This window comes from Puma concolor, chromosome E2, assembly GCF_028749965.1.
Source record: "Puma concolor isolate L17-30 chromosome E2, mPumCon1.1.hap2, whole genome shotgun sequence".
Classification (NCBI taxonomy): Eukaryota; Metazoa; Chordata; class Mammalia; order Carnivora; family Felidae; genus Puma; species Puma concolor.
In genome coordinates this window covers 16040166-16055780 of record NC_141681.1, presented here as the reverse complement: position 1 = coordinate 16055780, position 15615 = coordinate 16040166, and the positions used below count along the sequence as shown (strand labels likewise).

Genomic DNA, 15615 nt, shown 5'->3' with positions numbered 1-15615 from the left:
TGGCCCACATGAATGTGAACATGGCCCTACAGTTTTTCCTCATGAGTTTTAGGTTCACACACACACACGCACACAAAGATAGACAACCACATAGAAAACAATTTAGAAAGGAAACAAGAAAGAGAGAGAAAGCAGGCCCTCTAGCCTCTGTGGGCCAGTGCCCAGCCTGGCACATTTGGGAGGGAGTAAAGGAAAGGAGAACAATTCTGAAGCCCTGCTGCCAGGAGGTGCTCTGGATTGCTGGCTGCAGAAGTGCAGAGACCAGTGGACAGGCTCCCGTGGTGGCCGGTGCAGGAGCAGTGAGCAGCCTGAGTCCCACTGCAGCCTGCAGACATACCACTAGCTAGAATGCTGAGCTCCCGAAGCATCTGGGTTTGAACTTCAGTATTAACAGAAGCAGTTCCTTACTTACAAGGATGTGGAGACTGGCCAGGTCTGCATCAGGAATGCCTGTGTCTGAGGCTTTCCCGTCTTCTCTTATCTGAGGTGGTTCATTCTAATGATTTTTACTGAAAAGTGAAAGATTTGAGGGTTCCTTAGGAGTCTAGGTTTTGTCAAACGTATTTTTTCACTTGGAGTAGTGAACCTTTTAGAAAGATCCCCTACTTAGGTGAGCAATGGCAAGGGTGTAGGGATAGTATCTTTGCTTTCCAGCGTGTGGAACACGTTGGTTGTATCGGTCTAAGTCAGACAAGGTGGCCTTGAGTGGTAAATTTGCATGGATAGTCCCATGAGAACTTAGCATGGTATATACCCCTTGGCTGTTCAGGGTGCTTTATTTGGCCATTCCACATCCATGATCTGGAGAAAGCAGGAAGCGAGAGAGCTCCTTATAACTCTAGCTTCTTCTACCGAGAAACAATAAACACCGGTGGTCCCTCCCAAATGTCATAGTGGCAGCCAGACCCACATCCAACCCTCTGGGTTTTATAAGGAGTGTACTTGGAGCTTTGAAAAGAATCAAGTCATAATCCGAAACAATGGTGAGCCAAACAGAAGTGGGAACTAGGTATTTATGAATCCATGTCACCTCTCCTGGTAGTTCAAGGACAGTTAACTTGAGTCCATGGATTTTTCTCTAGGGAGCCTGTGATTTCCTGAAATTATCTGTAGTAGTTTCTGTGTGAAAGTATGTTTTTAGGCATCTGCAGCCTTCCTCAGATTTTCTAAGGTTATGATCTGTGAAAGGTTATTTATTCTGGCTTGTGAGCTTCTTGGGCACAGGGACTTTGTCTCACCATATCTTAACAGGCGTGCAATACAGGGACCCTGTACGATATCTAGTGAATGATGGTCAAATGGATGGGTAAGCAGAGTCACTTGAGGCCCTTCTTTCTCAACAACTAAGTTGTTTTGAAATTGCTTAAGCTTGAAGACTTTCAGTGTCAGTGTGGAACTCTTTTATTTCTATTGTTGTTTATGAGAATTGCCTCAACTTCAAGATTTCTGGCATCAAAGCAGAACTCCATATTTCTCTTGTATATATGAGACCTATTTACTTAAGAAGATTTCACAGCCACTTTTCTGTCACTACCTCAGTTCCAAAGGTGATTTTTTCCTGCATTCCCATCAACTCTGAAGACTCTCAGGAACGTATGTGGTATCTAGAAGATTACCATGGAATTGCCTGTTGCATGGCCAAGGCCAGGCTAAAAGTATGTTAGCTAAGTTGACAGTAAATTATTTAAAAACACACACACACAAAATCTATCAGTGAAATACTATAACCAAAAAAAAAAAAAAAAGTCTGTTGTAATAGTCTCTGGTCCCCTGTATACATAGAGTATTTGGGACATAATTTAACATATTCAGTGTTGATGGATGTATAGATTATGAGAAAAATCAATCTACATGGATGGAATAGTGACATGGAGAAAGTATAGTTGTTTGTACCAATTGTGTTGTCATCTGGCCAAATCTGAAACTTTTCGTTTGGCTTTTGAATCTGGAGTAGAAGTAGGAAGAGGGAGATTGGAGGGAGGGAGGGAGGAAAGAGAGCATATGCATGCATGTGTTTTCTCTGCAGGGGAAGGTGGTGCCATCCTGTTATTTGAGGGTGTCTGAGGTTTGGGCACATCTGGGATGGTTCTGGTTATGCTGCAGTCAGGTTGTGTCCTCTCACACACCTGCATGCTCCAGTGCACCTAGCGAAAGGGAGGGTCTTCACAGAACAGTGCTCAGCACACCTGAGGGACTGCCTTTCCCAGTGACTTTCAGCTACCCATCAGAGTTGTGGCTAGGAGAGTCTGAACCTTCCAAGCCACTTGGTAGTCATATAGGACCAGAAAACAAGGGGGTGAGGGGGATGCCAAGGGAGATGTCGGAACTCTGCCTTTGGCCAACTCTCCTTTTCCTCAGTGAGCTGTTGACAGGACTGTATTTATGGCTCTTTACAAAAAAAGCATGCAGAGTTTGAGTGAGAAGCTCTGGAAAGTAGGAGGAGAGAGACACATGAACAAAGGCACAGAAACTTTAGTGTCTGAGGGCTGCCTTGGGGCCCTCCAGTAGCCTGTGCAGGAAGGAGGCTTCCATTCTCCATCTCTGTGTTGAGACATATGTGCAGATACACCCCACCAGACTTTCTAGATCCTCAGGATTCCCTTTAGGGAGATTCCTCTTTGCCTCCTGGGAATTTCTTGCCCATCAAAATTTTATATACCAAATCTTTTTTTCCCCCCAGAGAATTTGAGGACACTACAGATGAGAAGATGCAGGTAGATAAAAGTAATTACTTAAACACATATGGGGCAAGACTTACAGGTTTGGAGGCCCAGATTAAGATGCAGAGGAGCATGTGAGGTTGATGATTATATTTCGGGAAGAGTTAATTGATGGAAGGTGAAGGCAGACAAAGAACCTCTGCTTACTGCCTTCTTGAATCCCAATCAGGAATTATGATTAAAGTCGCGGCGAGACAACAGAGGGCTGATGAATTGGTGTCTTTTTTTTTTTCTTTTTTGCCGTCATTCACACTTGATTGACTTCAACCTTTCAAGTGCAAAAGTCTCTCTTTTCCATTATTATTCATAGCCATCTGAGTTTTTCTAATTAAAGTGTATGAAAACAATTACTGATCCGTCGTACTGAGTCTGTTAGAGGGGATGTCTGCCTTACTGTAATGCGTATAAAAAGCCCACAGTTTTCTATAATGATGTGCAGCTGAGGTGTTAGATAATTTTATTCTTTTTTACTCTGTAGGGCTTTTTTTTTTTATTTCTCATGATTCATTTTTCATAATTCCTAAAGATCCCTGGAAAGGACTGATCCTGCAGCTACAACTGAGAAAGGAGGTGGGGGGGAGTCTTTTTTCCTTTCCCTTTCTCCCCCTCTTGCCCCCAACCTCGTGCTCCCCCTTGGCTGAAGACTATAAATTAATCGGTGACCTTTCACTTCTTGGATTCCCGCTGGACTCCCCAACCACACTGGTCAGAAATGCTTTCTATTAAAAAGAAAATAGATGGAATGAGTTTGGCAATCTCTGCTCCATTCCTAACGATTCATCAACAGCTAGCCTTAACCAGCTGCCGACGAGCTTTGTGTGAGGGTGCAGATATCTGGGAGCAGGAATTCTGTGTCATGCACATTCACCTGCCTTGCACCTGCTCTTCATAAACGTGAGCTTTCTCAGAACCCTTCTCTGTAGCGCCTGTTGCTTAATTTCTGCACCTTATCAGCATCTGAACTGCTGAAATTATTCTAATACCCCGAAAGGTATTGAGGTGTTCCCTTTTTGGTGTTTATGGGGACCGTTGTGTGGGTTTCCCCTAGGACTGGAGCCTGTCACGATGTTTCTAGGGAACATGTCAGCAGCTATTTTGAGCAAGGCCAGGATCTTTAAACCGTTAAAAAATTAATAATTTATTTAAAATATTTAATTTTGAACAGTAATATAGGTGTTCCAGTCTTTGCAACAGCAAGTAAAGATCCTGAGATACCTGTGTTTCATGGGAAGATAACTCCTTCAGGTAGGGCTGGATGCCATGTAGAAAGGCTAGGGGTGTGACTCCAGTTTCTGTTCAGCTCATTTCTTAGGCTGTCATCAAACAGGAGATAATTTCTAATTCATGTAGCAATATCTTCGCCTACTACCTTTCCACCCTGTAGCAGGCAAAGGGATATTCTGTTTAAATCAAGAACGTTTTATCCTTACGTTGGATTTGAGGGCTGCTTATCACATTAATGTCTGGTAAATGATAACTTATGTAGACAAACTTCCAGCCAGATGGCAGAGAAGCCTAGAGAAGTGTCTGAGGATCTGATCTAAAATTACAGCTCTCGGGGCGCCTCGGTGGCGCAGTCGGTTAAGCGTCCGACTTCAGCCAGGTCACGATCTCGTGGTCCGGGAGTTCGAGCCCCGCGTCCGGCTCTGGGCTGATGGCTCAGAGCCTGGAGCCTGTTTCCGATTCTGTGTCTCCCTCTCTCTCTGCCCCTCCCCCGTTCATGCTCTGTCTCTCTCTGTCGCAAAAATAAATAAATGTTGAAAAAAAATTAAAAAAAAAATAAATAAAATAAAATTACAGCTCTTTTGATCCAGGCGGATTCTGCAATTGCTATATTAGTAAACAATAGCCACGGTCAAGGTGGTGCAGCCCTGGTATAGAATGCTGTGCAAGGCACCCTGTGTGGCTGGGACACTGGCCAGAGCTTCCCAATGATTCTGAGTACCTCGAGCAAAGACTCCAAAGGAAATCCTGGCTGAAGTGAGTCATAAGAAATGCTCGTTTGCACTTGATCTAGCTTCTAAAGGGTTACAAAATGTTTCCTGGAGGATCTGCCAATGTGTCTGCGTGTCCTTAGCCTTCTCTTTGTTCTGTTCTCTTCTTCTTACCCTTTCCTTCGCTCTCATTCCCCTCCTCTTCTTGCCTGAATACATTTTGAAAACAGTACTACAATGCTCCCTGCTTCAAGATTACAGTGTACTTTACTAGGTATGATTTAATTAGGGCCCTTATTATGTTTTCAGCAGCTTAAGGTGGGCCTTTCAACTTATCTACCTAATTGGTTGCACAAGAAGTTTCACAGCCCATGACAAAACATTGTCAGTGATCAAAGTCAAAATTCTGCATAAAGGAAAAATATTAATAATAAGATTATTCTTCAAGTGTGCACTGCTAATTATGTCCAGAATGTAACCGTAGAAACACTTTTGACTGATGTGAGCTTTGTCTAATAAACATGAATCTTCAGTGAGCTATGAAAAGTGACACTTCTAGCTTTACACTGGTGAGGGCTAATTTTGCTTATTAAATAATTTTTACACATTTCCCTGTTTTGTGTCTCTTTCCTCTCCATTTGACTCTCCTCATTTCTCTGCCTCTTATTTCTCAGGTGACCACCCCTGAGATGGTGATGCCCAGCAGCATGTTCCTCCCAGCAGCTGTTCCAGATCGAGACGGGAACTCCAATCTGGAGGAGGCAGGAAAGCAGCCTGGTTAGTGTCATTTTTAACCCCTAGAAATGCAAAGAAAATGACATATTGGGTCAAAATTTTCACTGAGCAAGAGTGCCAAGAATCCTTTACAGTACTCCCAAGGTTAATGTAATTGATCAAGAGATGAGGGGCACTTATACTCTGACTCCTGGCATGTATTTGTACACTGTTCAAATTGTTTAAAGTGAGCGAAAATCAGGTGAGAACCAGTGGGATTTTGGTGGACACATGTCCCCTTAGACCATACATTGAGGAAGTAAACAACCAGAGACTCAGTCAATAGACCCATGCATGACTCGCCATTCTAAGGCGTTCAGCATTTGTTCTCTGAGGACTTAATTATTAGGGAGTTTTGGCCCCCGTGAATGATTTTGGGGCACTCGATTTGTTGTCTGTTTAGGAGCTTCCTTTGCACGAAGTTCTTTGAGTCTTCTGGGATTGCTTTAGGACCCAGTGTAGAGGTGCATTTGGAAAGAACGTTTTTTAAGACATGGATGTTGGTGCCCATGGTGGTTCCAAGCTAGATGGATCATTAGACCTCCATTTATGAAGCTCTCCTACATCTTTCACCTCTTGTCAGCACCTAAGATTTAAGTTGGGAAGACTTCAGCCACATTATTGGCTGGCCCACTTCCTCCCTTGTGATTTTTCCATATTAGAAGGTAGACAGCTGACTTTTTTAAATAAAGGGTCAGAATATGTATGGGTATAAAAAAAATTGTTACATCTTTTAATAGTTGGCCACTTGAATGTAAATAGCGGTGACAGTCAAAAGTAATATTCCAAAATTTCTTGTATTACAATGGGACAGCAGTTATCTTAAATTCCCCCAATGTAGGATGGCATTAATTCACATATTATACAGTTCAGGTCCATGTAAAAGGGGAATCCAGTCTAAGATCAGTAACCTTCAAACCCATGCTTGAGAAATTCAAGATGCTGAGTCAAGCAACTGAATGTTGTATAAGAGATCTATGATACAATACATTCCTATTATGAGTGAAACTTTTGTATTTCCTTTTATTCCCCTCTGTTCGTGTGCACTTGCTTATAATATGTACTCTCTGCAGGAGCTGTATGGAGACAGTCTGTGTTCCAATTGGGTATTTCCTTTATGAGAAGATTCTATTTGTGAGGACTTGCTAGGTAGATAGCTCTAGGAGCCATCTTTGAAAGAAAGCTTTCTTTATCATTGGGATTGGTATGTATTTATTTATTTTTTACAGAAACCTCAGAGGATTTGGGAAAGAACATCTTGCCCTCTGTAAGCACAGAGCACAGTGGAGATTTGAAACCTTCTCCTGCTGACCCAGGGGCTGTGAGAGAAGATTCAGGCTTCCTGTGCTGGAAGAAGGGGTGCAACCAGGTTTTCAAAACTTCTGCCACTCTTCAGACCCACTTCAATGAGGTTCATGCCAAGCGGCCTCAGCTGCCTGTGTCAGATCGCCATGTGTACAAGTATCGCTGTAATCAATGCAGCCTGGCTTTCAAGACCATTGAAAAGCTCCAGCTCCATTCTCAGTACCACGTGATCAGAGCTGCCACCATGTGCTGTCTTTGTCAGCGCAGTTTCCGAACTTTCCAGGCTCTGAAAAAACACCTTGAGACAAGCCACCTGGAGTTGAGTGAGGCCGACATCCAACAGCTTTATGGTGGCCTTCTGGCCAACGGGGACCTCCTGGCAATGGGAGACCCTACCCTGGCCGAGGACCACACCATAATTGTTGAGGAAGACAAGGAGGAAGAGAGTGATTTGGAAGATAAACAGAGCCCAACAGGCAGTGACTCTGGGTCGGTACAAGAAGACTCAGGCTCAGAGCCAAAGAGAGCTCTACCTTTCAGGAAAGGCCCCAACTTCACCATGGAAAAATTTCTAGACCCCTCTCGCCCTTACAAGTGTACCGTCTGCAAGGAATCCTTCACTCAAAAAAATATCCTGTTAGTGCACTACAATTCTGTCTCCCACCTGCATAAGTTAAAGAGAGCCCTTCAAGAGTCAGCAACTGGTCAGCCCGAACCCACCAGCAGCCCAGACAACAAACCTTTCAAGTGTAACACTTGTAATGTGGCCTATAGCCAGAGTTCCACTTTGGAGATCCACATGAGGTCTGTGTTGCATCAAACCAAGGCCCGAGCAGCCAAGTTGGAGGCTGCAAGTGGCAATAGCAATGGGACTGGGAATAGCAGCAGTGTCTCCCTGAGCTCCTCCACCCCAAGTCCTGTGAGCACCAGTGGCAGTAACACCTTTACCACCACCAATCCAAGCAGTGCTGGCATCGCTCCGAGCTCCAACTTACTGAGCCAAGTGCCCGCTGAAAGCGTAGGGATGCAGCCCCTGGGGAATCCCATCGGTGCCAATATCACTTCCCCTTCAGAGCCCAAGGAGGCAAATCGGAAGAAGCTAGCAGATATGATTGCATCCAGGCAGCAGCAACAGCAGCAGCAGCAGCAACAAGCACAGACACTGGCCCAGGCCCAGGCTCAAGTTCAAGCTCACTTGCAGCAGGAGCTGCAGCAGCAGGCTGCCCTGATCCAGTCTCAGCTGTTCAACCCCACCCTCCTTCCTCACTTCCCCATGACCACAGAGACCCTGCTGCAGCTCCAGCAGCAGCAGCATCTCCTCTTCCCCTTCTACATCCCCAGTGCAGAGTTCCAGCTCAACCCTGAGGTGAGCTTGCCAGTGACCAGCGGGGCACTGACGCTGACGGGGACGGGCCCGGGCCTGCTGGATGATCTGAAGGCTCAGGTTCAGATCCCGCCGCAGAGCCACCAGCAGATCCTACAGCAGCAGCAGCAAAGCCAGTTGTCTCTGTCCCAGAGTCACTCGGCCCTTCTGCAGCCAAGCCAGCACCCCGAAAAGAAAAACAAACTGATCGTCAAAGAAAAGGAAAAAGAAAGCCAGAGAGAGAGGGACAGTGCTGAGGTGGGAGAGGGCAACCCAGCACCCAAGGAATCGCTGCCGGACGCCTTGAAGGCTAAAGAGAAGAAAGAGTTAGCACCGGCAGGTAGTTCCGAGCCTTCCATGCTCCCTCCGCGCATCGCCTCAGATGCGAGAGGGAACGCCACCAAGGCCTTACTGGAGAACTTTGGCTTTGAGCTGGTCATTCAGTACAACGAGAACAAACAGAAGGTGCAGAAGAAGAATGGGAAGACTGAGCAGGGAGAGAACCTGGAAAAGCTGGAGTGTGACTCCTGTGGCAAGTTGTTTTCTAACATCTTGATTTTAAAGAGTCATCAAGAGCACGTTCACCAAAACTACTTTCCCTTTAAACAGTTAGAGAGGTTTGCTAAACAGTACCGAGAGCACTACGATAAACTGTACCCCCTGAGGCCTCAGACCCCGGAGCCCCCACCACCACCTCCCCCACCCCCCCCCTCCACCCCCACTTCCTGCAGCACCGCCTCAGCCAGCTTCCACGCCAGCCATCCCTGCATCGGCCCCGCCCATCACTTCACCGACAATCGCACCGACCCAGCCATCTGTGCCACTCACCCAGCTCTCCATGCCCATGGAGCTGCCCATCTTCTCCCCGCTGATGATGCAGACGATGCCACTGCAGACCTTGCCGGCTCAGCTTCCCCCTCAACTTGGACCTGTGGAGCCTCTGCCTGCGGACCTGGCCCAGCTGTACCAGCATCAGCTCAATCCAAGCCTGCTCCAGCAACAGAACAAGAGGCCTCGCACCAGAATCACAGATGACCAGCTCCGGGTCCTGCGACAGTATTTTGACATTAACAACTCCCCCAGTGAAGAGCAGATCAAAGAAATGGCAGACAAGTCTGGGTTGCCCCAGAAGGTGATCAAGCACTGGTTCAGAAACACCCTCTTCAAAGAGCGGCAGCGTAACAAGGATTCCCCTTACAACTTTAGCAATCCTCCTATCACGAGCCTGGAGGAGCTCAAGATTGACTCCCGGCCCCCTTCTCCGGAACCGCAGAAGCAGGAGTACTGGGGAAGCAAGAGGTCTTCAAGAACAAGGTTTACAGATTACCAACTGAGAGTCCTACAGGATTTCTTTGATGCCAATGCTTACCCAAAGGATGATGAATTTGAGCAACTCTCTAATTTACTGAACCTTCCAACCCGAGTCATAGTGGTGTGGTTTCAAAATGCCCGACAGAAGGCCAGGAAAAATTATGAGAATCAGGGGGAGGGCAAAGATGGAGAGCGGCGCGAGCTTACAAACGATAGGTATATTCGAACAAGCAACTTGAACTACCAGTGCAAAAAATGTAGCCTGGTGTTTCAGCGCATCTTTGATCTCATCAAGCATCAGAAGAAGCTGTGTTACAAAGATGAGGATGAGGAGGGGCAGGATGACAGCCAAAATGAGGATTCCATGGATGCCATGGAAATCCTGACACCCACCAGCTCCTCCTGCAGCACCCCAATGCCCTCACAGGCATACAGCGCCCCAGCATCATCGGCCAACACAGCTTCCTCTGCTTTCTTACAGCTCACGGCAGAGGCTGACGAACTGGCCACTTTTAGTTCAAAAACAGAGGCGAGTGATGAGAAACCAAAGCAGGCTGAACCTCCCAGTGCACAGCCAAACCAAACCCAAGAAAAGCAAGGACAACCAAAGGCAGAGCTGCAGCAGCAAGACCAGCCTGAGCAGAAGACAAACACAGCCCAGCAAAAGCTCCCACAGCTCACTTCCCCTGCTGCGTTGCCACAGCCTCCTCCACAAGCACCCCCACCTCAGTGCCCCTTACCCCAGTCAAGCCCCAGTCCTTCCCAGCTCTCCCACCTGCCCCTCAAGCCCCTCCACACGTCGACTCCTCAACAGTTGGCAAACCTACCTCCTCAGCTAATCCCCTACCAGTGTGACCAATGTAAGTTGGCATTTCCATCATTTGAGCACTGGCAGGAGCATCAGCAGCTTCATTTTCTGAGTGCACAGAATCAGTTCATCCACCCCCAGTTTTTGGACAGGTCACTGGATATGCCTTTCATGCTGTTTGACCCTAGTAACCCACTCCTGGCAAGCCAGCTGCTCTCTGGGGCCATACCTCAGATTCCAGCCAGCTCGGCCACTTCTCCTTCAACTCCGACCTCCACAATGAACACTCTGAAGAGGAAGCTGGAGGAAAAGGCCAGTGCAAGCCCTGGAGAAAATGACAGTGGGACAGGAGGAGAAGAACCTCAGAGAGACAAGCGTTTGAGGACAACTATTACACCAGAACAGCTAGAAATACTGTACCAAAAGTATCTATTAGACTCCAATCCAACTCGAAAGATGTTGGATCACATTGCGCATGAGGTGGGCTTAAAGAAACGTGTGGTACAAGTCTGGTTTCAGAATACCCGAGCCCGGGAACGGAAAGGACAGTTCCGGGCTGTGGGCCCAGCCCAGGCCCATAGGAGATGCCCCTTTTGCAGAGCACTCTTCAAAGCCAAGACTGCCCTTGAGGCTCATATCCGGTCCCGTCATTGGCATGAAGCCAAGAGAGCTGGCTACAACCTTACTCTGTCTGCAATGCTCCTAGACTGTGATGGGGGACTTCAGATGAAAGGAGATATTTTTGATGGAACCAGCTTTTCCCACCTACCCCCAAGCAGTAGTGATGGCCAAGGTGTGCCCCTCTCACCTGTGAGTAAAACCATGGAGTTATCTCCCAGAACTCTTCTTAGCCCTTCTTCCATCAAGGTGGAAGGGATTGAAGACTTTGAAAGCCCCTCCATGTCCTCAGTTAATCTAAACTTTGACCAAACCAAGCTGGACAATGACGACTGTTCCTCTGTCAACACAGCAATCACAGATACCACTACAGGAGACGAGGGCAATGCAGATAATGACAGTGCAACGGGAATAGCAACTGAAACCAAATCCTCCTCTGCACCCAATGAAGGGTTGACCAAAGCGGCCATGATGGCAATGTCTGAGTATGAAGATCGGTTGTCATCGGGTCTGGTCAGTCCAGCCCCAAGCTTTTACAGCAAGGAATATGACAATGAAGGTACAGTGGACTATAGTGAAACCTCAAGCCTTGCAGACCCCTGCTCCCCGAGTCCTGGTGCAAGTGGGTCAGCAGGCAAATCTGGAGACAGTGGGGATCGGCCAGGGCAGAAACGTTTTCGCACTCAGATGACCAATCTGCAGCTCAAAGTCCTCAAGTCATGCTTTAATGACTACAGGACACCCACCATGCTAGAGTGTGAGGTCCTGGGCAATGATATTGGACTGCCAAAGAGAGTTGTTCAGGTCTGGTTCCAGAATGCCCGGGCAAAAGAAAAGAAGTCCAAGTTAAGCATGGCTAAGCATTTTGGTATAAACCAAACAAGTTACGAGGGACCGAAAACAGAGTGCACTTTGTGTGGCATCAAGTACAGCGCTAGGCTGTCTGTACGTGACCATATCTTTTCCCAACAGCATATCTCCAAAGTTAAAGACACCATTGGAAGCCAGTTGGACAAGGAGAAAGAATACTTTGACCCAGCCACTGTACGTCAGTTGATGGCTCAACAAGAGTTGGACCGGATTAAAAAGGCCAATGAGGTCCTCGGACTGGCAGCTCAGCAGCAAGGGATGTTTGACAATGCCCCTCTTCAGGCTCTCAACCTTCCTACAGCATATCCCACGCTCCAGGGCATTCCTCCTGTGTTGCTCCCCAGCCTCAACAGCCCCTCTTTGCCGGGCTTTACTCCATCCAACACAGGTGGGTTCTGCTCTAGGTGATTCTTACAGCATTAAATAGCTGCCCCATTAGTATTTTGTTCTGTGGCTACCACCCAAATCCTAAGAATGTTGGGCAGATAGGAAAAAGCTTCCCTTTCTACTTCTCTAACAGCAACAAAACTTCTGGTCCCCTTCATTGAGTCTCCCTAGTGCTGTGGTGTACATGGTTCTATGATGTCCCAATCTCAGGGATGGGAACCACCCCCCCTGGTAGGAACAGTCTTCTCTGAAATCATTCTTATTTCCTGTGTTGAGTAGCACCACCAGGGTGTGTGCCATAGTGAAGAACTTGAGGGTCCTGGCATCCTAAATCCTGAGGTATTTTCAAGAAAGAGGTTTTCATCCTAAATCCTTCCAGTCAGTCTTTGTGAAAATGCCACTGCCATGTAGATATTTGTTGAAAATAGAAGACATTTGAGTATCCTAGCTAATTCTGAATTGTGCCCTTTGGAAACTGGTTCAAGAAAATTTAAATCAAGTCCTTATCCTTACCTGTGGTTCCTGCCCATTTTTAGAGAGCTGTTCTGGCAGAACTGCTATCGGGAAGAAGCTCTTATATATGGATCCTTACTCCTGGTCTTCTTATCTAGCCAGAACGACAGTGGCTCTATCAGTTCCTAATGAGACTCCCTTTGTACTCGAATGCACTGGCCAGGAATCCTGTATTGGGCAATATGGTTCTGAATTTTCCAGAGAGACAAAAAAAACATTAATGGTCATTTTTAGGGGTCTTCAGTCACCCCTTCATTTCCTTTTGCCCATCTCTCTTTCTTTGCTCCCCATAGTCCCCTAATTCACACATATACTTGGTACTCTTATTTTTCTCCTTAATATTGAGTTTGATAGTTTGCGCCCCTCTCTTGTTCCTCCTCCTTTGTCCTCACCTGTCTTCTCTGGAGCCAGCTCTCTTTCCTAAATTGGACCTCCAGGATCCTGTGAAACTTAGGCACAAGTCAGCAAGTTTCCCCCATGGCCTACATTGACCAGTGGACCTTTACCAAAGGAGAGCCCTTCAGAGTGCCTCCTTGCCTTCAAAACGTGTCCCTGTTCCCAGGGGTGGAAAAAGTGAAAGCATTAAGATGTGTAACTCATTGCTTATGTTTGTTAGCAAGTAATGTTGCAGAGTTATGCTAAAGCCTACTAGACATAAGCCAAGAATCAAGCTATGGGAAGTGTCTAGGCACTGAATTACCCTTGCAGCCTAGGACCTTGGCAGAAGGGCTTGGGATGGCCCAACGTTTCGTAATAATGTGAAAAAAATTAGAATCAGAATGTCTGATCTATTCCCCTTGTTTTACAGATGAGAAAACTGAGGGCCAGAGAGGTCAAGACCATTCAGCAAGCTAGGGTAGGAGCCAGAGCTCCCACCCAGGCCTCCAGGCTCCCAGTGCTATGTGCTCCTTCCACAACACTCAATATGAGCCAGTCAGTCAACAGGTATATGTTTAGTGCTGCTCAGGTTATGACCACTAAGAGTGGACTCAAGATAGAAAAATATGCTGTTAATTATTAGAGGCAGCCAGGTGTGTCCCAGTTACCACCACCTAACTGTACCACAGCTCCCAGGAGCACTGGATCTGGAATGGGGGAACAAACTTGTATTTATATGTCAGGCCCAATGGTAAGCTGTTTCCAAATGACCTTTCATTTAGTCCCTACAACAATCTATTGTAGAAGGCTGAGGTTCTGCACAGTTAATTGGTGTAAGGCCACACAGCAGCTCTGTGTCAAACATAATCCATACTGCATCAATTTGACTCCAGAGTTGGGTGACAAGTACCAGGGGGATGAAGGGCCTTGCTTGGTTCTAATCTTACAGATGAGCAAAAAATGAGGCCACAGAATTATTCTGAGAAAATATTTAGCAGAGCTTGGTAAATATAGCAAGCGTTCCGTAAATGATCCTTAAAATTCTTTCTCTTCTATTCAAGATATATTAGTTACATTAGGTTTTCTAACCTGGATCCTTCTCCTGAAAGCCTGATGCCATAGAGATAGGAAATCTCTAGCTGTTTTTGCATTGCCTTGCTGATCTTTTGGCTCTGACTCCAACCTAAAACTTGGAGCAGGCCTGTTGCCTGTAAGTAGACAGAAAGAGCTGCATCCTAAGTTGTCGACTTCATAATCCATTTGCTCTCCATCTTGTTTGTGCCAGTTTAACCAGTGAACCTTTACGGGGTTTTTCTGAGTCACACATCTCTCTCTGGTTTCAGTCCCTTCTGTGCATTGAGTAAACTGGATGACTTAATTTCAGTCGTCCCTTTCTGCTGTTCTGAAAGAATAGATTAATGCTATTCCACAAAGCTGAGGGAAGCATCTTCCTTGGCTTTCCAAACATTAATGGATCTTTTTCTGGGATTGTCTTCCTTGGCTTTCCAAACATTAATGGATCTTTTTCTGGGATTGACAGCTTGAGGCAACCTTGTCCTCTTCGTCTGAAATTTGAGAGTTTTTACATGCTGCCCCACTGTGAAGTCAACATCGTCTTCACCCAGGTGTGCACTTCCGTGTGTTTTTTTCTTACAAGGCCCATGTTGTGCTATAGAACACCCAATCCTAGGTTGGTCCAGATGAAATAGTGAGGAGCTCTGGGTTTAATTTTACCTGTGGTATGCTCTGAAACAAAGGGATGAATACCGTCTAGTTTCTGAAGTGTGCTGAATGTAATGATCTGAGGTCCACTGCCTGTGAATTCTTCTCAGCATCTCCTCATTCAGCACATCTGGTCTCCCTTCCTCACAATGCTGTCCTCTTCTACCACCACCTTGATGTACCAGTAGCAGTGTTGTCTTCCATCACCCTGGAACAAAAGACAGACTCAAACCAGGAGAGAACTATGGGTGAGGGAGGATATTCGGCTCTGGGTTGGGGGAAGGCTTCACAGGTAGAGTGTGACTGTGGATGGGGCTGTAACCCATGTGGGCCTGGTGACATGGTCAAAGACCTTTCCTACTCACAAGCAGGGCTAGGTTGCCATGTCGTAGGAAGCGGTGGGACCAACATTTTGGGCCCTACCATTTCTGATACTGCTTTTCTCCTCTCCCTGTGGCTGGTTTCTCAAGCAACTGCAGCCTTTGTACATGCCATTCAAATGAGTACGAAGACAGCATGCTCCATTTTTCCAGCAAATTCCAGAATCCTATTCATAGATGGTTACATTTTTCAAAAGATTTGTTAAAGCAGAGTAGCTGAACCAAGGTAATGGGACCGTTTTCCCTAAATGGATTGTTTTTAGTTCTTCCCATAGCTCTTCTCTTTGCCCTCTTAACATGCCCATTCTGCTACAGCAATGGAGGTCAGAGAGGAACATGTGTTTGTTCACATGGGCTTTGGGCTTGGGCCAGGTTTCTTGCTTTTGCTCTCTTCTTTTCCTCTCTTCTGTACAACTTCTGGTGTGGTCACTTAGCTATATTATTTCTGTGGAGCTTTCATGAAGGCCTTTGGTTCAAATGGGTCCCAGCTGGAACCAGCTGGTTTGGGGAACTCACCAAAGAAAATATGAAT

The 15615-nt window shown here is 46.5% G+C and overlaps 1 protein-coding gene and 1 long non-coding RNA gene across 2 annotated transcripts in view; one reads left to right on the top strand and one right to left on the bottom strand.

Moving 5' to 3' along the window:
- The window catches only part of ZFHX3 (zinc finger homeobox 3), a 417139-nt gene that overhangs the window by 395321 nt on the left and 6203 nt on the right, over nucleotides 1-15615 (top strand). The window contains 3 exon segments of the mRNA XM_086689030.1: nucleotides 5329-5431; nucleotides 6658-8798; nucleotides 8800-12091. Coding sequence (XP_086545156.1) covers nucleotides 5329-5431; nucleotides 6658-8798; nucleotides 8800-12091 — 5536 coding nt within the window.
- The window catches only part of LOC147573401 (uncharacterized), a 153996-nt gene continuing 152858 nt past the window's right edge, over nucleotides 14478-15615 (bottom strand). The window contains exon 4 of the long non-coding RNA XR_015244723.1: nucleotides 14478-14911. This is a non-coding gene — a long non-coding RNA (uncharacterized LOC147573401). The remainder of the gene's footprint in view (nucleotides 14912-15615) is intronic.